This window comes from Halyomorpha halys, unplaced genomic scaffold, assembly GCF_000696795.3.
Source record: "Halyomorpha halys isolate HHAL.00 unplaced genomic scaffold, Hhal_1.1 Scaffold386.1, whole genome shotgun sequence".
NCBI classification, from domain to species: domain Eukaryota; kingdom Metazoa; phylum Arthropoda; class Insecta; order Hemiptera; family Pentatomidae; genus Halyomorpha; species Halyomorpha halys.
The window spans coordinates 599854-615204 of NW_027114263.1; the positions used below are offsets into that span (position 1 = coordinate 599854).

The window sequence follows — 15351 nt, forward strand, 5'->3', positions numbered from 1 at the left end:
AAATTAAAGAACTCTTTATACAATACATAAATAAGCTAAAATGAAAAAAAACAAAACAATATTTACAAAAGTCAAAATAAACCTTAAAACAAAAACTATTAATAGAATTACATTAATAACTATTTTTTCTGTAATACAATCCAGTAGTGACTGGCAATATGAACGCACTCCAGGTTTTACATTGTTATTTCCAGAAATTTTCAATATGGACAGTTCTCCTCTTTTTAGGTTCTCTAATACTTTCTACAGTAACAATATTATGTTCCCTAATCATTGTAAATATGTCCTCTTCTGGGTTCCAACGTCCTCTCCAAATGCCTTCTTTAATCTCGCCTAGATCATGTTCCAGGGTGTCTCCTCATCCGCTAGAATTTGATTGAGAATACTTCTTTTCATCCTGCAGACTTACGTATATATATATATATATATATATATATATATATATATAGTGTGTGTGTGTAGTATCTTTTGCTTTAGATTTCTTGAAGCTTATGTTGTGTCAATGTTAATATTTGTTTTAGTGATAGGCAAACTTATTAATGAGGGTTCCTATTTGCTAGGAGGAGATCTATTACTTATATTATGCTTTATTTAGGTATTAGGGGATATAATTTTCACACCTATTGAAACAACACATTTTAGACAAACAGGACATAAATTTATATTTGATACACCAATAATCATACGCAAAAAAACAAAACAACTTTAAGTGATATTTAAAAGAAATGATTACTATAGAAAAAAATAAGAATTGGGTTATCAATGTCCAAAATTAATGTAAAAATCAAATGAATAAAATTTAAATTCATGTTACTCCAACCTAATAAACACATAAGACATAATTAAGAACACTAAACATAAATAGACTAAATATAAAACAAAATTAAAAACTGACTGCTAGAAAGAACATATATGTGTTGGAAAAACAAAAATAAACCCACATTTACCTTCCTATATTTCACCCCTACTCAGTTCTGGCACAAACCTTGAGTTAGTTATGTCACAGCAATGTAAGACAATTGTGAGTAATACTTTAATTTTAATAGTTATTACTCTTAAATTATACTACTTACATGTAGTTTTTTAATAATTAGTCAAAGAAATTCTTTGTTCTAAAAAACTATTTTTTTCATTGTAGAGAATGACTATCTAAACAATAAAGTTGTGAAATGTTGTCTCAATACATACAGCTGTCTTATTGACTGATTCTTAAGATTCACACACATATATATAGTGTTTATAGTTTTATAGTGTTTTAGTGTCCACAGGTATCTCAATATTTTTAATGTATATAATGCTTTTGTTTTTTTTTTTCCATAGATTGAATGCAATGACACGCATTCTCCCAAGTTTCACATTCAGATGGAGATCACAAATTACTAGAAGTAACACACGTGCCTCTGGTGTTGTACCTGCTCAATCCTCTAGAGCCACTGTTATTTCATTGGCTGAAGTTTTGCTAGTTGTAACATTTTGGTTGTTCTTATAGTAAAGCTATAGATAATATAAAAAGAAAAGTGATGAAATTGCATTTTTTTATTAACTTTAACAACTTAAAAAAAGAAAATAGTTCTTAAAAGAAGCTGTTAAATAGTTCAGTAAATTGAAATGTTGAACGAAAATTTTATTTTAGAGCCAGATAACTATGGATTCGACTGAACTAAGTTATCTTATCTGAACTAAGTTTTTTATCTCCTTAATGGTTCCTATTTTGTAGATTCATTTATTTTTATGTCATAAAATAAAATGAAATATACCAATTATAAAAAAATTAATTTTTTAAAAATACTCAGGATCAAAAATGCATTTCTGTTTATACTTTTGTACCTAAGTTTTAACTACAGTTATGATGATAAGAACATTTTTCTCAACAGAAGTTCAATTATTTATTTTTAAAAAATCTATTGGAAATAATTATTCATTCAGCTTAAAAAAAAATTTTAAATTAAAATTTCTCCAAGCATTGTGTAATTATTACTTTTGTGATGGAACTAGGTAAGAGAAAGCTCAACAAGTGTCCTGAAAAGTTGTTGAAAATTAAATAATCATTGATTAGAATTTTTTTATTTTGAAGGGATATTTAGAGATTAATTATTATGCAACTAAATTTGTAGAACTGACAAATAGTAATGATAATAATGGTATTTTGAAGTTAATTATCAATTCGCCATTTTTTAATAAAGTATTTTTAGAAGTCAATGAGTAAGAAATTATACTACTAAAATTCATCTTTAATCATGAAAAAGGTACACTACTTTACTAAGATCTCTACTTGCCCTTCTAAATTCCTTTTTATACCAAAAAACCATTCACTATACCAGTGATGAGCGCTTATTTGAAATGGTCAAATATTATCACAATTGTTAATCCATGAAACCTAATGTAACTAATAAATTCAAATAAAAAATTTAAAGTTTACATGAATCAGAATAAATGACCCAGTTAATAAAGCTATGCTGTGGTACAAGAGTATTATTAATAAATTAAATTAACTTTAGATGTCCACATATAATTTGTTAATTTTATAGTAATATTTACTTCAGTAAAACAAACTAAAACAATAAAATAGAATCTTATTATTTATCACATTTTGTATAATATTGCTTGACTTATTTTAAAAATTCATCTAGTTCTTAACTAATATTTAAAACAATTTCAACTTGGTTTGAACTTATCTTAGATAAGAGTAAATTAGAAGCAAGAAAATAATTCAGGAAGAAATTTATTGTTTTCATAGTTTATATTTTGAAAAATTAAAAATCTTTAAATTAAAAATAATTTTATCTGATTGGGATAGTAATATAATTGTTTATATCACTGATTTCTTTTAATTTCATAATTATACTGTGTTTTTATAAATTTAAGCTGTTTCTTTGTAATTTGTTACTAAAAAAAGCTAAACTAATTACAATAAAACCAACACTGTTATAAAAAAAGCTCTGATATAATTGTTATTACAACAGTTTGCTGCTCCATATCACTGAATAAATGTTTACAATATTGTAATATTTACTGAAAACTTTTCTGAAGACATTGAAGTGCAAAAAGTAAGTTGTAAATGTTTTATATAAGTAATACAAGTTTAGGCTGTTCTGTAATTTACTATTCATTTAAAACAAATAAGTTTCATATAATGAGACAATCGTATACAAGTATTGGTAATTATCATTTGAACAAATGATTGATATTCAAATTTATTTTTCCCAGAGTAGAAAAATAAATTAGTGATGTGTGGTTATAAAGAATGCCTTTTTTTCCAACACCTAAACAAATAATTTTTATTCTAGTCTCCTTTGACTAGCTACAAATAGAAATATATAAAATTCTTCATTGTAAATATAAAATTGTTATTCATTAAGTTGTTATGGTTTCCAAATAGAATTCGAAACTCGTCTTAAATGTGTATTAAAATTAACTATTGTAACTAGTTACTTGATTAATAATCACAATGTCCAATTAACTCACTATATTTTCAAAACTTCAATAAAATAAATGTACACTAATGTACTATTTAATACCGAAGAATAGGTATGATCATATCATGGATTGAATAAATGAATTGCTCAAGCATTATTAGAAGGAATTCCTCTTTCCCCTACTAGATGTAAATGCTGTAAATATGTATGTATATTAGTCAACTTTGTTCATAAGTAGTAATACGAAAGTAGGTTTATGATTCCTCAGGCAAATTACACTCAAAATTATGATCAACTTATTTCCAAATCTCACTTTTGATTAATACCTGTGCCAACATTATTGAATCACCTCAAATGAAATGAAAATGCATGTATCCCAAATATTTATATCTGTGTATAGATATTGGTGCCTAGTCGCTTTTAATGATGAATAATCTCATAATAGAACTTCAAACTCTAACGACTATGTAACCTTAGTTTTCTGACATGTAATAAAGAACTGATATTTGGAAATGTGAAAAACCTATTTTTAATAAACACCTGCTCCCTTTATCCAAGAAATCTGGATATTTTGATACTAATATTGTTATTTTGGTATTACAGTGAGCATAAATGTAATTCTATCAGATATTTGTTTTCATTATTTTAAATAATCTGAAATAGCAGACAATATATACATTACTGTTTAAGCTTCACCAAGGGAGAAGAAATTATTCAATCAAACCAAACCATCAATTATAGAAAGTGATTTAAGCAGATGGTTTTGTTTTCATGAATCTCATTTAATTTTTTATCAGATAGAGCTTTACAAAAGGGACCGAAGAGAAAAATGTTTATTTTGAAAAAAACAAAAGTTTATGCTTGCTTTAGTCCTTTAATAATAGGTGAACGATAAAATAAAATAAAAACTCTTAAAATAAAAAAAAACAAACTACTAAATAATCCAATTAAATTAATTTTCATACAAAATGATATGCACTTTCTACTCTATGTTTCAAACGAGATCATTCACACTGACCTACGCATTCTGACTGTAACAGACCACATTCATATGACTTACAAACTACAAACAGTTTCACAACATGCTACATGGACATTTCAATAAATTTATACCACAGATGGCAACACATGACATTCCTGATGTAAATTGGTGTAGGCTGAAGAAGAGTTGGATGCAGGACCTCCTAGTTTAATAAAATAATTTACCTAACGTCAGGAGGATGCACCACTGTGTGCTATCTCCTTCATGCCAACTCATACCATGCCTGGATAGGACATCTTATTTGCTTGTTGTAAAGTACATTTACAGGTACAAATACAAACAAAAAATAAATTAAAGAAAGAAAGATAACATACATTTTCCCATCTGGTTACCATGGAAGTAGTGATGGATAATGCCTGAAAGAGGGAATCATATTTTAAACTATCACTACAACATGCTCTAATAGAAACATATAGGTCTTTCATGATATCTTGCTGGATATGGTTCTGTGAGATTTAAATCAGAGACCGCTTGCAATGAAGTATTTTTTTTTCAAATGTATCCTTTAGAAAAGGGGATCTTTATTTGTCTGAAAACCTGACCTTTATTATTTACTAAATGTTGTAGAAACTAGGTTTTATTATTTGGTTTGTAAAATAAAACAGTAGATGGCGACACTGCTTTGGCATGGGATAGCTGGCGTCCCTTGGAACATACACTCTTTATCTTTCTTTATAAAACCCTCCTTTAATTCCACAACAAACAGGTAGCAGAGTGTGGTTTAGTGCGTAAAGGGTTAAGTGACGAGAGTAATTTTCGAATAATAACGGATACGTAAGGTTTGTAATTTTATTTAGGGCTAACCACTGAAATCAAATCACAAAGGACATGGACGCCGCAGGAGAGAGGAGGGGGGGGAGGGGGAGAGAGAGAGAGAGAGAGAGAGCATCAATTTAAACATCAAAATCAATCAAAACATCATTAAACATCAATTCAAAGTTACACTTCTTCAGGAAGAGGGATGACCCTAATTGTAACTGTGGAGCCGTGGAAGATGTAAAACATTATTTTTGACTGTCCTATGTACACTTGTGCCACACTGGCTTTAGCAGGTGAGTTCTCCTTGCTTGATTGGCCGCCTAAGTCTCTAGAAGAACTCGGTGCGACTCCCGATATGTTTGGGGCATTCAAAAAGTTTGCAAAGAAGGTGTTCCAAATAAAAGCCTGATTACCAAATGATTAATATAATTAATTATATGTTTACAAATGTAACAATAATATCTATATAGAGTATGTAACAATAATATGACCTTTGTATGTAACAATTCTATGTATACATAGCAGACCCACTTGAATGTAGGTAGGAAGTTACTGGAGCCCTGTTTAGTGGGAACAGCTCTCCAGTCACAGGCAACCCATTAGCTTTGCCCCATTGTTATAAAGATTAAGCAATGCCTCACTTTGGTTCAGAGATATTTGGACCAACGTGAGTGCAGGCCTGAACACTTGGGAGCTTTGCTTCCTGTGATGCAGGAGGCTTGGTGACCGAGTCCTTTCTTGACAGAATATTAAAGTGTTAGGAAGTTTGGAACGTACTGCTGGTATAGGGTTGCCCTAAGGTACAGCGGGGGGAAAGAAGGATAAAAAAAAAAAAAAAAAAAAAAAGGGAGAATTTAAAAGTTTGGGAAGAAGTTCCTCGACCGTCAGATGAGAAAATAATTAAGAGTAGGTGGGTATTCAAGATGAAGGAAAACCCTGATGGAGTTAAGGTTTGCAAGGCCATGATTGTAGCAGTTGGGTGCAGACTGCAGGAAGGTGGGGACTATGATGTCTCCTATAGTCCAGTAATTAAGTAGGAATCATTAAGGGAGATCTTGGCACTATCAGTGAAGAGGAAATATAAAGTAAAATTTTTAGACATTAAGTCAGCATGTCTCAACTCCGAAATTAGTGTACCTGTATGTATAGAGGCGCTGGTTGTGAAAAGACTGGTAAGGTCTTGTGTCTAAACAAAAATCTTTATGGCTAACATCAGGCTGGAAGAAACTGGTTTGAGAAACTAAAGAGTATTTTGCATGGGCTTAGATTCGCGAATTTAATTAAAGTTCCGTGCTTGTTAAAAGGAAATATAGACCAGAAGGTGGTCATATTGGGGTTTACCTAGATGACTTTGTCATTATTGGGGAAGATGGTAAAGCTATCAGTAAATTCGTGAGCTTGTTACAGAAGGAGGTGAAAATTCAACCTGTAAAAGGGGGAAAATTTCTTGGAGTAGAGGTTGAAGAGGAAGACAACTGCATTTCCTTGTCCTAACAAAGATACATAGAAGTAGTACTGAAGAGGTTCGGAATGACAGAGTTCCGACCGATTGATACCACCTGGAGTTAAAGGCCCTGGACTTGTATGATTACAAAGATTCACCATTTGTGTCAGAAGCTACTTATAGAGAGGCTATTGGATAATTCTTGCACCTGGCTCGGTGTACCAGGCCTCACATTGCGTACACCGTTAGTAAGCTTTCTCAATTCAACTTGGATCCTAGGGAAATCCATTGGTTGGTGGTTAAGACGTTGTTGAATTATCTACAAGGGACGAAATACTTTAGATTAAAAATTGACAATAAAGTTAAAAAATTGGAAGTTTCAGCAGATACAGGTTAGTGCACCACATCTAACGCAAAGTCATTTAGTGGGCATGTTGTCACGGTTGGAAGTATTGTCCTGGCTTGGAGAAGTGGGACACAGATTACAAGCAGACATAGTGGCCATGTCGACGATGGAAGCAGAACTTATGGCAACCTATGAAGGGGTAAGTGATGTAAGATGGTTTGTCGAGCTAATGGAAGAACTCGAAGCTGTTGAGTTTGTAAAGAAACCTGTGAACATATACTTATTTTTTTTTTCAAAGCCCCTATTTGAAATAAAGATATGTGTTTAACAGTGTCTGCATAGTGGGGTTTTTGTTTTTATCTGAAACGTTATTACATTTTAAAACATGAATGTAGTGTATTAGTATTGACTTTATTTGAGTTAATCTGTGTGATATTTAATGTTATTGGGACATACCACTATTAGGAGTTAATGATCTTAAAAACTAGGTCTAAATCTACGATTATTAGGTTGTTCAAGTGGCTATAATGCTGCCTGTTGCCACCGCACTGGTGGGGGCGCTGGTTGCAACGTCTGGAATAGTGGGTTGGGCTGATATTTCAACAAGTCCAGGAATTTAATATGCCTCTCCTGATGAAGTCCGGGACCGTTGGAACATCTAATAATTTGTGAAGAGTCGGCGGTTTCTCCTTCTTCCATACTGTAGTCTGTACAATCTTCCGCAGTATGGAATTTTGGAAATTTTGAAGGTGGCGCTGTGTACCATCATTGAGGTGGATGAACAAGGGAGCACCGTATAGGAGCGCTGGACGGAGTATACTCTTGTATACTTGAAGTTTTAACCAGGGGGGAAGGGCCGACAATCCGACCAGATTGAATAAAAAAGGAGCTTCGCCCACCCAACCCAAGAGAAATTGGAAAGTAAAGCGTTGTCCTGACTAGATACATGGCGGAGCGACAGGTAAGGGTCCGAATCGTATTCGAAAACAAAGACTGAGCAGGGGGAGGGGTAAAAAAATGGTCGAATCTGCCTTCAGTCATGTAATTCTATTCCACTAAGTATATTGTTACTCATTGCCTCCTAAGGAGCCAAAATCCCTGAGGGGAAAATACTCACTTTTATTTATCAAGTTGCGTAAATTAATCTCTCTGGGGCTATTAAACGCCACCAAGAGATGCTGCGTGTAAGACATTACCTTCTAGTTGACCAGAAAATTCTATTTGAATCTTTTTCGATTCAAATAATACATCCAAGAATACTACACCATATGAAATTTTTATTAGATTTGTAAAATTAAATTATTTACATGAAATAGTACAGATATTAATATATGGCATTCCCGTGATGATCTTAGTGTTTCACATCTCGACTGCCACATTACGCACAGGGGTTCATAATGGTTATAAGTTTGTCCAGTAAATATTAGCGGGGTCTCTACAACAGGATGGGAACGAATTTTATAAAGAAAATTTTAGTTGTGTACTTTCTACTTGACAAAAAATTATTTTAACTTTTCAGAATTTTTTGGATATTGCGGTCCAATTATTTAATGGAGGTATAATTATATAATGCTGAAATAACCTTTGGAGAACTCTCAGGTTAGATATTAATAATGGAGTTGCAAAAGGAAACGAACTGAAATTCGAAAATTTTTCATAAAATCCAAAAATATGCAAATTTAGGTGTTTTCATTTTTTTCAAACAATTTAAATTGTTTTTCTTTAATGGATCAGTAGTATTTAAATACCATCAGACATATATTTGAATAATAAGATTGTAATTCCAAATACCAAATTAAAAAAATAAATAATTAAAATAGATTTAATACTTTTGGGAAGGAAATAAAAAAAAAGTGTGTAAACCAGAAAAAAAAAAAACACTCACAAAAATGAAAATGTTTTATTATTTTAATTTTTAAACATTTAGAAGCAAAATAAATAACAGAAAAAAACATGATTTTTCAAGATGTTTTATAATAATCAATGCAGGTCTAATTATTATTTGTCCAAAGATCTATTTGGTGTTCCAAACAGTTATTTTGGTTTATACCTATTAATTACAGATTTTTACAGAATTCCGAAAGGAGAATAATAAAAAGGCAACACAATATTTCACTAAATGTAATTTTTTTTTTAAAACATGCTTCAGCAATTAGGCCATACTGATTTATAACTTGTGTAATTTAATTAAAGTAATTTCATACTTCAGCATGCCTCGGTAACATTTTTGTAATTTGAAAGTTGTTATTTTAAAGAAAAATATCCATATGGTGAAATATTGTGGAACCTTTTTTACTTTAGAAGTTTATCCCCTTTTGAATCCCCACCCAGTTTTGAATATGTAATTAGGTTGGATCGAGTTATTTTTGAGGGATTAAGTATGCAACACTTTAAAATGAACGCTAAATAATGTGGGAAATCAAAAAGTGGATATATCCCAGTTAGCATCTCCACACCTCATATTAATTGTTTGTCTCCCTACTACATTTGAATAATAAATAATTTTCTTACAAAATCCTTCTTAAGCCAAAATCAGGAAGATCAGTCTAACGAATTCTCGTATCTAGGTTTCGGTTTAATCCTCAGATGTTTACCATTCAGCTTGGCACTTTTTAGGAATTTGTTTATTCCTTAGTCCAACAACTTCACATACTCATTTTAATCTCTGCAATGCTATGATCTCAGATATATTTACCGGGTGTTGAATACATCGTAAAAAAAATTTGGAGTGCTACACACATCACACAACTTTCACTTTCTATCCTGCTTTGATCCTCCTTATTAATCCTCGCTCGTTTCAGAACAGATATTTCTATATGTAAGATGGTCAAGCATGATACTCACCAAATCTCCTTGCTAAACCGTTGGTCTAGTATTTCCTTACAAAGTACTGCATCCCTGACCCTTAAGGGGTTTAATGGTACAGATTACTTTTTTTTTAAGTCTAATTAAGCAACATTGCTGATTTCATACTAAGTAAATTTACACATGCTTTAACCATTAGCCACAATTTATCAAGAGTCAGCAGTAATTCAAAACGTATTAAAGGATTGTTACAAATACTAAAGTATTTTATGGTTTATTAATCACAAAATACATTTAATTGCATACAAACACATACAAGCATATAAACATACATTTATTTTAACTTCATCATATCAATTAGATCCTAATCTTGTTACATTAAATGATTCGATATCCTGTAATAAAGGATAATTTAAATGAAATAACAGGACTTAAGAGTCCTTTTGTATATATTTATTAAAGTAATAATTAAAATTTAACTATTTTCCTTCACCGCATCCCTTACTTAATACTATAAAATATCCCTTAATATTAAAAATTAATCATAACCTTTAATTGATTTATTACATATGAGCTTAAAAAATACACTTAAATAATATATAAATAAATTTCATAAAGAAAGATTATTCACTTTTTTTTCAATGATAAAATGCCAATAAGAGTGAAATTAAATAACATTTACATTTAATTACATAAGTTAAAAATTGCTCATATTGTTCCATTGAGTAGTTTGTGCAGGAAGAAAATTTATTTTAAACATAAAAAGGTTGGCCTGACAGGTTGTATAACAATTCTTTTCTTCCACCTTTTAAAGGCATTGATTATCACAAGGTAAATCAATAATATTCATTTCTATACTAGTTCTGAGATTCTATATAATTCAATTGTTCAATACACCAAGTAAAATATTAATTTAAGTAGAGTCATTTGATTGTTATTAATGTAATACTATTCACCACGGTATGTTACAACATTTTTGTCTGTTTCATATATTTTAACTTCATAAAGCAACTTTGGATCTTCAAGCAATTTCTTCAAATTATTCCATATATAAACAACCACATTTTCTGTGGTAGATACAACATTTTTAAAGTAAGGAACATCTTTATCCAAGTTTTTATGATCCAATGGATCCATTATACCAAGCTTCATAACTTTTTTCAAATCATTGATGTTTAATACCATTCCTTTTATAGGGCATACAGGTCCCCTCAAAGTAACTTCAACTATAAAAAAATAAATAAAATAAATAAATAAACAACAATAAATAAATAAAACAATATTACATCTAATAAATTAAATTATTATTTTAATTAATGGGGTTAGCCATGCTAAAACCAGCCAAGTTCATTTTACAATTTTTTTTTTTTTAATATATCATCTGAAAACAGTTAAACAACATGTGCTTTAACAGATTTTGGAAGAAATCCTTTCACTTCATTATAATCTAGAGCAACAAAAAGTAAAATCAAAAATAATCAGTGTAAAATAAAAAATAATAATAATTTAAAAATGGGCTTGGCTGGATTTGGAACGTTACACCTCATATAAAAAAATTGTAAGAATTGATTCATTCTTTATCCAATGTATGGTCAAGGAGAGGAAAACTACATAAATTTCACTGCATTTACTTATTTGGGACCCCCCTGATCAATCCATTTTACCTTAATAAACCAGAAATAAAAAAAAAACTAAAGCAACCAATCATAGCTTAAGCTGTGATAACTCGTAAGTCTGAAAAAACTAGCAATACAATTTTATACTATTTAAAAAAAAAAATACATCATGCTCGAGACATCTTGTCTTACCCATAATTTTTTATAATACCAACTGGAAGATTTGGTAAATACAATAATTTCTGTAACCCTGCATAAGTACCTAACTGTACAGCGGTCACAGGCAAATACCTTCATTTCTAGATAAATAGTAACCATAGGGATTTTTTTACCCACAAAGAGAGTTCAAGAAAACATTATAGAAAAAAACGCAATCTGACCTATAAAAAAAATTATTATAAAAAAAGGTATTTTGAACAATTATGCAGAAAACAAAAAAAATGTATTTTATACAACAAAAAAAGTAACTTATACAAACAAAATATTAAAACTTTCTTTTAAAATAAAACAACAAAACTGATTCTTATATAGAAAGAAAAAAAAAGAACAAATTGAATTGTTAAATGTAATATAACATGGTATAATTACTGGGAGAGGCATAAGCATAAGAGAGGGGAAAAAAGTCACTTTAGGCCACCTGTAGCCTTCAAACCCCACTCTCGTTGCTTTTAAGTTGGTATTCTGCCTTAAAACCTAGAGTTGTCTCTCACCTTTCAGCCACCATCTTGAACGCTCCCAGAAGTAGCAACATGGCAACTAACAAACTCTTTTAAATCAAGGACAATCTATTATTGTTCTAACACACCAAGTACACACTCCCTCCTAAAGCACTAGCCTTGTTACTACACTCTCCCCTCCACTACCCTCCCCCCTTAACTACATATGTAAATACATTCAACAATACAGTTATATTTACATATAATACAAACAAAGGTATTTACCAGCATTTATATCTTTACATTACACATGTAACATCTTACCATCTCTGTTTTCTTCAAATTTTGCACACATATTGCGTGTATATAGATATTTTTGTATATTTACATATCTACATAGGTACCTAGCCTTTTACTGAAAAGACAGATCACTCTATTTGTATCAAATAACATATGGGTTCCACCATTTTGCTATTTTTACCATGAAGGTTCCACCATTTTCCAAGTTTGGCTTTTAAAAACACTAGTTTATTGAGAATTATCACTAATCATTAAATTTCCAATTCTATTCCTTTTGAATTTCTTCAAACACTACTAGCTGGACATCTTTTACACTGTAAGACGTACATTTCTTCTTTGACACATTTTCGAAGGCTGGCTCTAGTATTCTATTTATTTTTCAGCTTCAAAGGCTGGACAGCTCATAGCTGATTTATATTGTAAAGGCTAATTTGCATTTAAGACTGTTATCGATTGTAAGGTAACTGGCTCAAAGACTAGGGTTGGATCCACTTACTTGGTTAGGGGTGCTAGGTCACTGGTGAAAACTCAGCTACTGCTTGGCAGTAACCACCTGTAGTGATGAACTCAATTCCCATAATTTTGTTTAAGATAAAATAATGCTTCTTGTTAAATGTTATCTTCTTGAAATTTGCAAAGGACTCTTAGTACTATTGCTTTCTTAGACATTTTATAAGACAATCATTATTCTGGATTATACTTAAGTATTAGAACTCCATTTCTGTTTTTGCATGTTATGAACTAATTCTTATTTAAGCAAATCCAGGTTCTAACCTCAACTAAAAAGGATCCATCAGCAGTTTGTTTCTCATGGGACAATCTCCAAAAATCCCCTGATTATATCTCCTGAGAAAACGTGGTGAGCAGAACTCAACTGCCTGTGATCAAATTAAAGCAGTAGGTTCTAACCGGTAACTACATAAATATATTTCAGATCGTTTAATATGTAAGTACCTTCTGGATCAATATAATTTTGTTTATCAACAGAACAAGCACTATCATCCAATATCTAAGAGGGTTATCAGCCCAGCATCCACTAACAAGTATTCATGCTTGGTCATCTCGATTACACCGATAAAAGCTTCCTTGTGAATTTCTCAGTTTCTTGTAAAAGCAGACTTTGATAGGTGTTCTAACAAAAGCTTTAAAAAGGTCAACAACTGTTAGTATTTCTATAAAGTTAAAATGAACAGTAGATTTGATTAGGTCATTTCTAAAGCAATCTCCTTATCCTATCTCATTTTTATAAATAACTTACTTCTGAAAATTTTAGCAATATCAATCCCTGAAAATTTTATGAAATTGGTGAACATGAGTGGCCTTACTGTTATAGTGGTCAATAAATCAAGGAAATAATGCAATAACAAATTTTATACAAAGTAAGTTCACATATGAAGTAACAAATTAAAAGAACGTACTTGTATAATTGTGGCCGTGTCCATTTGGATTATTACATTTGCCATAGGTTTCTAAATTTTCAGCATCACTTAATTGCAAACTGAAAATTCATCAATTATTAACAGTTTTAAATTTTATTTTTAAAAAATAAATAGTACAAATATAGAACCTAAAAAGTTAAAATAAAAAGTTTAAATTATGGTTGAAATGTTCATTTACAGAACCTCACTACCTAGAACTCTCGCTACCAAGAAGTTGTAATGGCATGTTAAGCACTAATCAATAGGTCCATAAAATGTTTTTAAGAGCAGTTATTGACTTAAAATGATAAAATTGATACTGAGAAAATCACCAAGATAATGTAGTCCGAGTTCTAGGGGAGGAAGGGATAGGGAAGGGAACTAAGTCTAGTGGTCCTTTAATTCAAGCTCTGTTGATTACCGCCTCATACTAACCAGAGTGAGAGTGATAAGATTCACTCTAAGAAATAACTAAGAAATAAATACTAACTTCAATAGAAATTAAACCTGCAACATTCCAAAAGAGGTACTCTGGAACCCTCATACCAACCTTCTTGGCCATCAAAGCCTCTATAATACAAGACCATACTAGTGGCTCATATAGTATAACTATTATGTATAAAATATTAATGGATTTTTAAACATTAAATTTCAAAATAATACTTTGCATAGCAGAATATACAACAATAATTAAAATACTGGAAATATTAATGCACAAGACTTCTGACATTTTGAAAACTTTGAAAAGGAATCTCTGATAATAAATTAACAAATAGGTTTGATCCAAAATAAGTAATTTTCTCTTAATTTATAACGAAATTATTTAATATTTAGAGATTGTTATGTAACTATATTGGTTGTCACTTTAATACTATTTTACATTGGTGCACACCTACACAAAGATATAAAAGATATGTTTATAATTCTATTAGCAGTCCTCTGATTTTCAGAATAGGACTCAACAAACCACAAAATAAATCTAAAGCCCGAAAACCATGACAACTACTATATATATTAACATATAAATTAGGTAACAAACCTGTGTAACCTATGACAAGAAGAAATTTTTTCAATTCTTGTCAAATATGCTATAGGAGAAGGGTTTCCGGCCATCCTGTGATCTTTAGCACGCTACAAACATCTAAGAATCGCTTACATAACTTTAAATTTTTGAATCTTAAACAGACTTTTAAAATATAGTTAGTGAACGAGTAGTTCATCAGAAATTCAGTACGAAATAAAAAGGTTTAAGTATACTCAAAGATAAACATTCTAGTTTTTACCCTTTTAGGAAGTGGTAAAGACAGAAATGTCAGGTCTGTCCACTTCAACTACTAAGAGTAATGAATGTATTAAAAGGTTTAATAAATAATTAATTTAAATAATAAACCTTTGTGTAATTATTTGCAGGTTTTTTTATTGATACATACAAAAATTTTCACGTTCGCAATACTTCCTCTTACCATATATTTCATATATATGAGAAGAAGAAGATGGCTAAGGGTGCGATCAGTGAAGAACACAAATAAGTGAAACTTATTAATTAGTG

General features: G+C 30.6%; 2 protein-coding genes across 2 annotated transcripts in view; one reads left to right on the forward strand and one right to left on the reverse strand.

Annotated features, from left to right (window-relative positions):
- The window catches only part of LOC106682048 (uncharacterized), a 32202-nt gene extending 28274 nt beyond the window's left edge, over nt 1-3928 (forward strand). The window contains exon 17 of the mRNA XM_067051480.1: nt 1321-3928. Coding sequence (XP_066907581.1) covers nt 1321-1489 — 169 coding nt within the window. The 3' untranslated portion in view covers nt 1490-3928. The remainder of the gene's footprint in view (nt 1-1320) is intronic.
- Nucleotides 3929-8893: 4965 nt separating this feature from the next.
- Nucleotides 8894-15000, reverse strand: purple (6-pyruvoyl tetrahydrobiopterin synthase purple). The gene is made up of 3 exons (XM_014422694.3): nt 14842-15000; nt 13803-13882; nt 8894-11038 (listed from the first exon to the last, which is right to left on the reverse strand). The coding sequence occupies exons 1-3, from the start codon at nt 14913-14915 to the stop codon at nt 10761-10763; spliced, it is 432 nt and encodes a 143-aa protein (XP_014278180.1). The 5' UTR covers nt 14916-15000; the 3' UTR covers nt 8894-10760.
- Nucleotides 15001-15351: the final 351 nt, after the last annotated feature.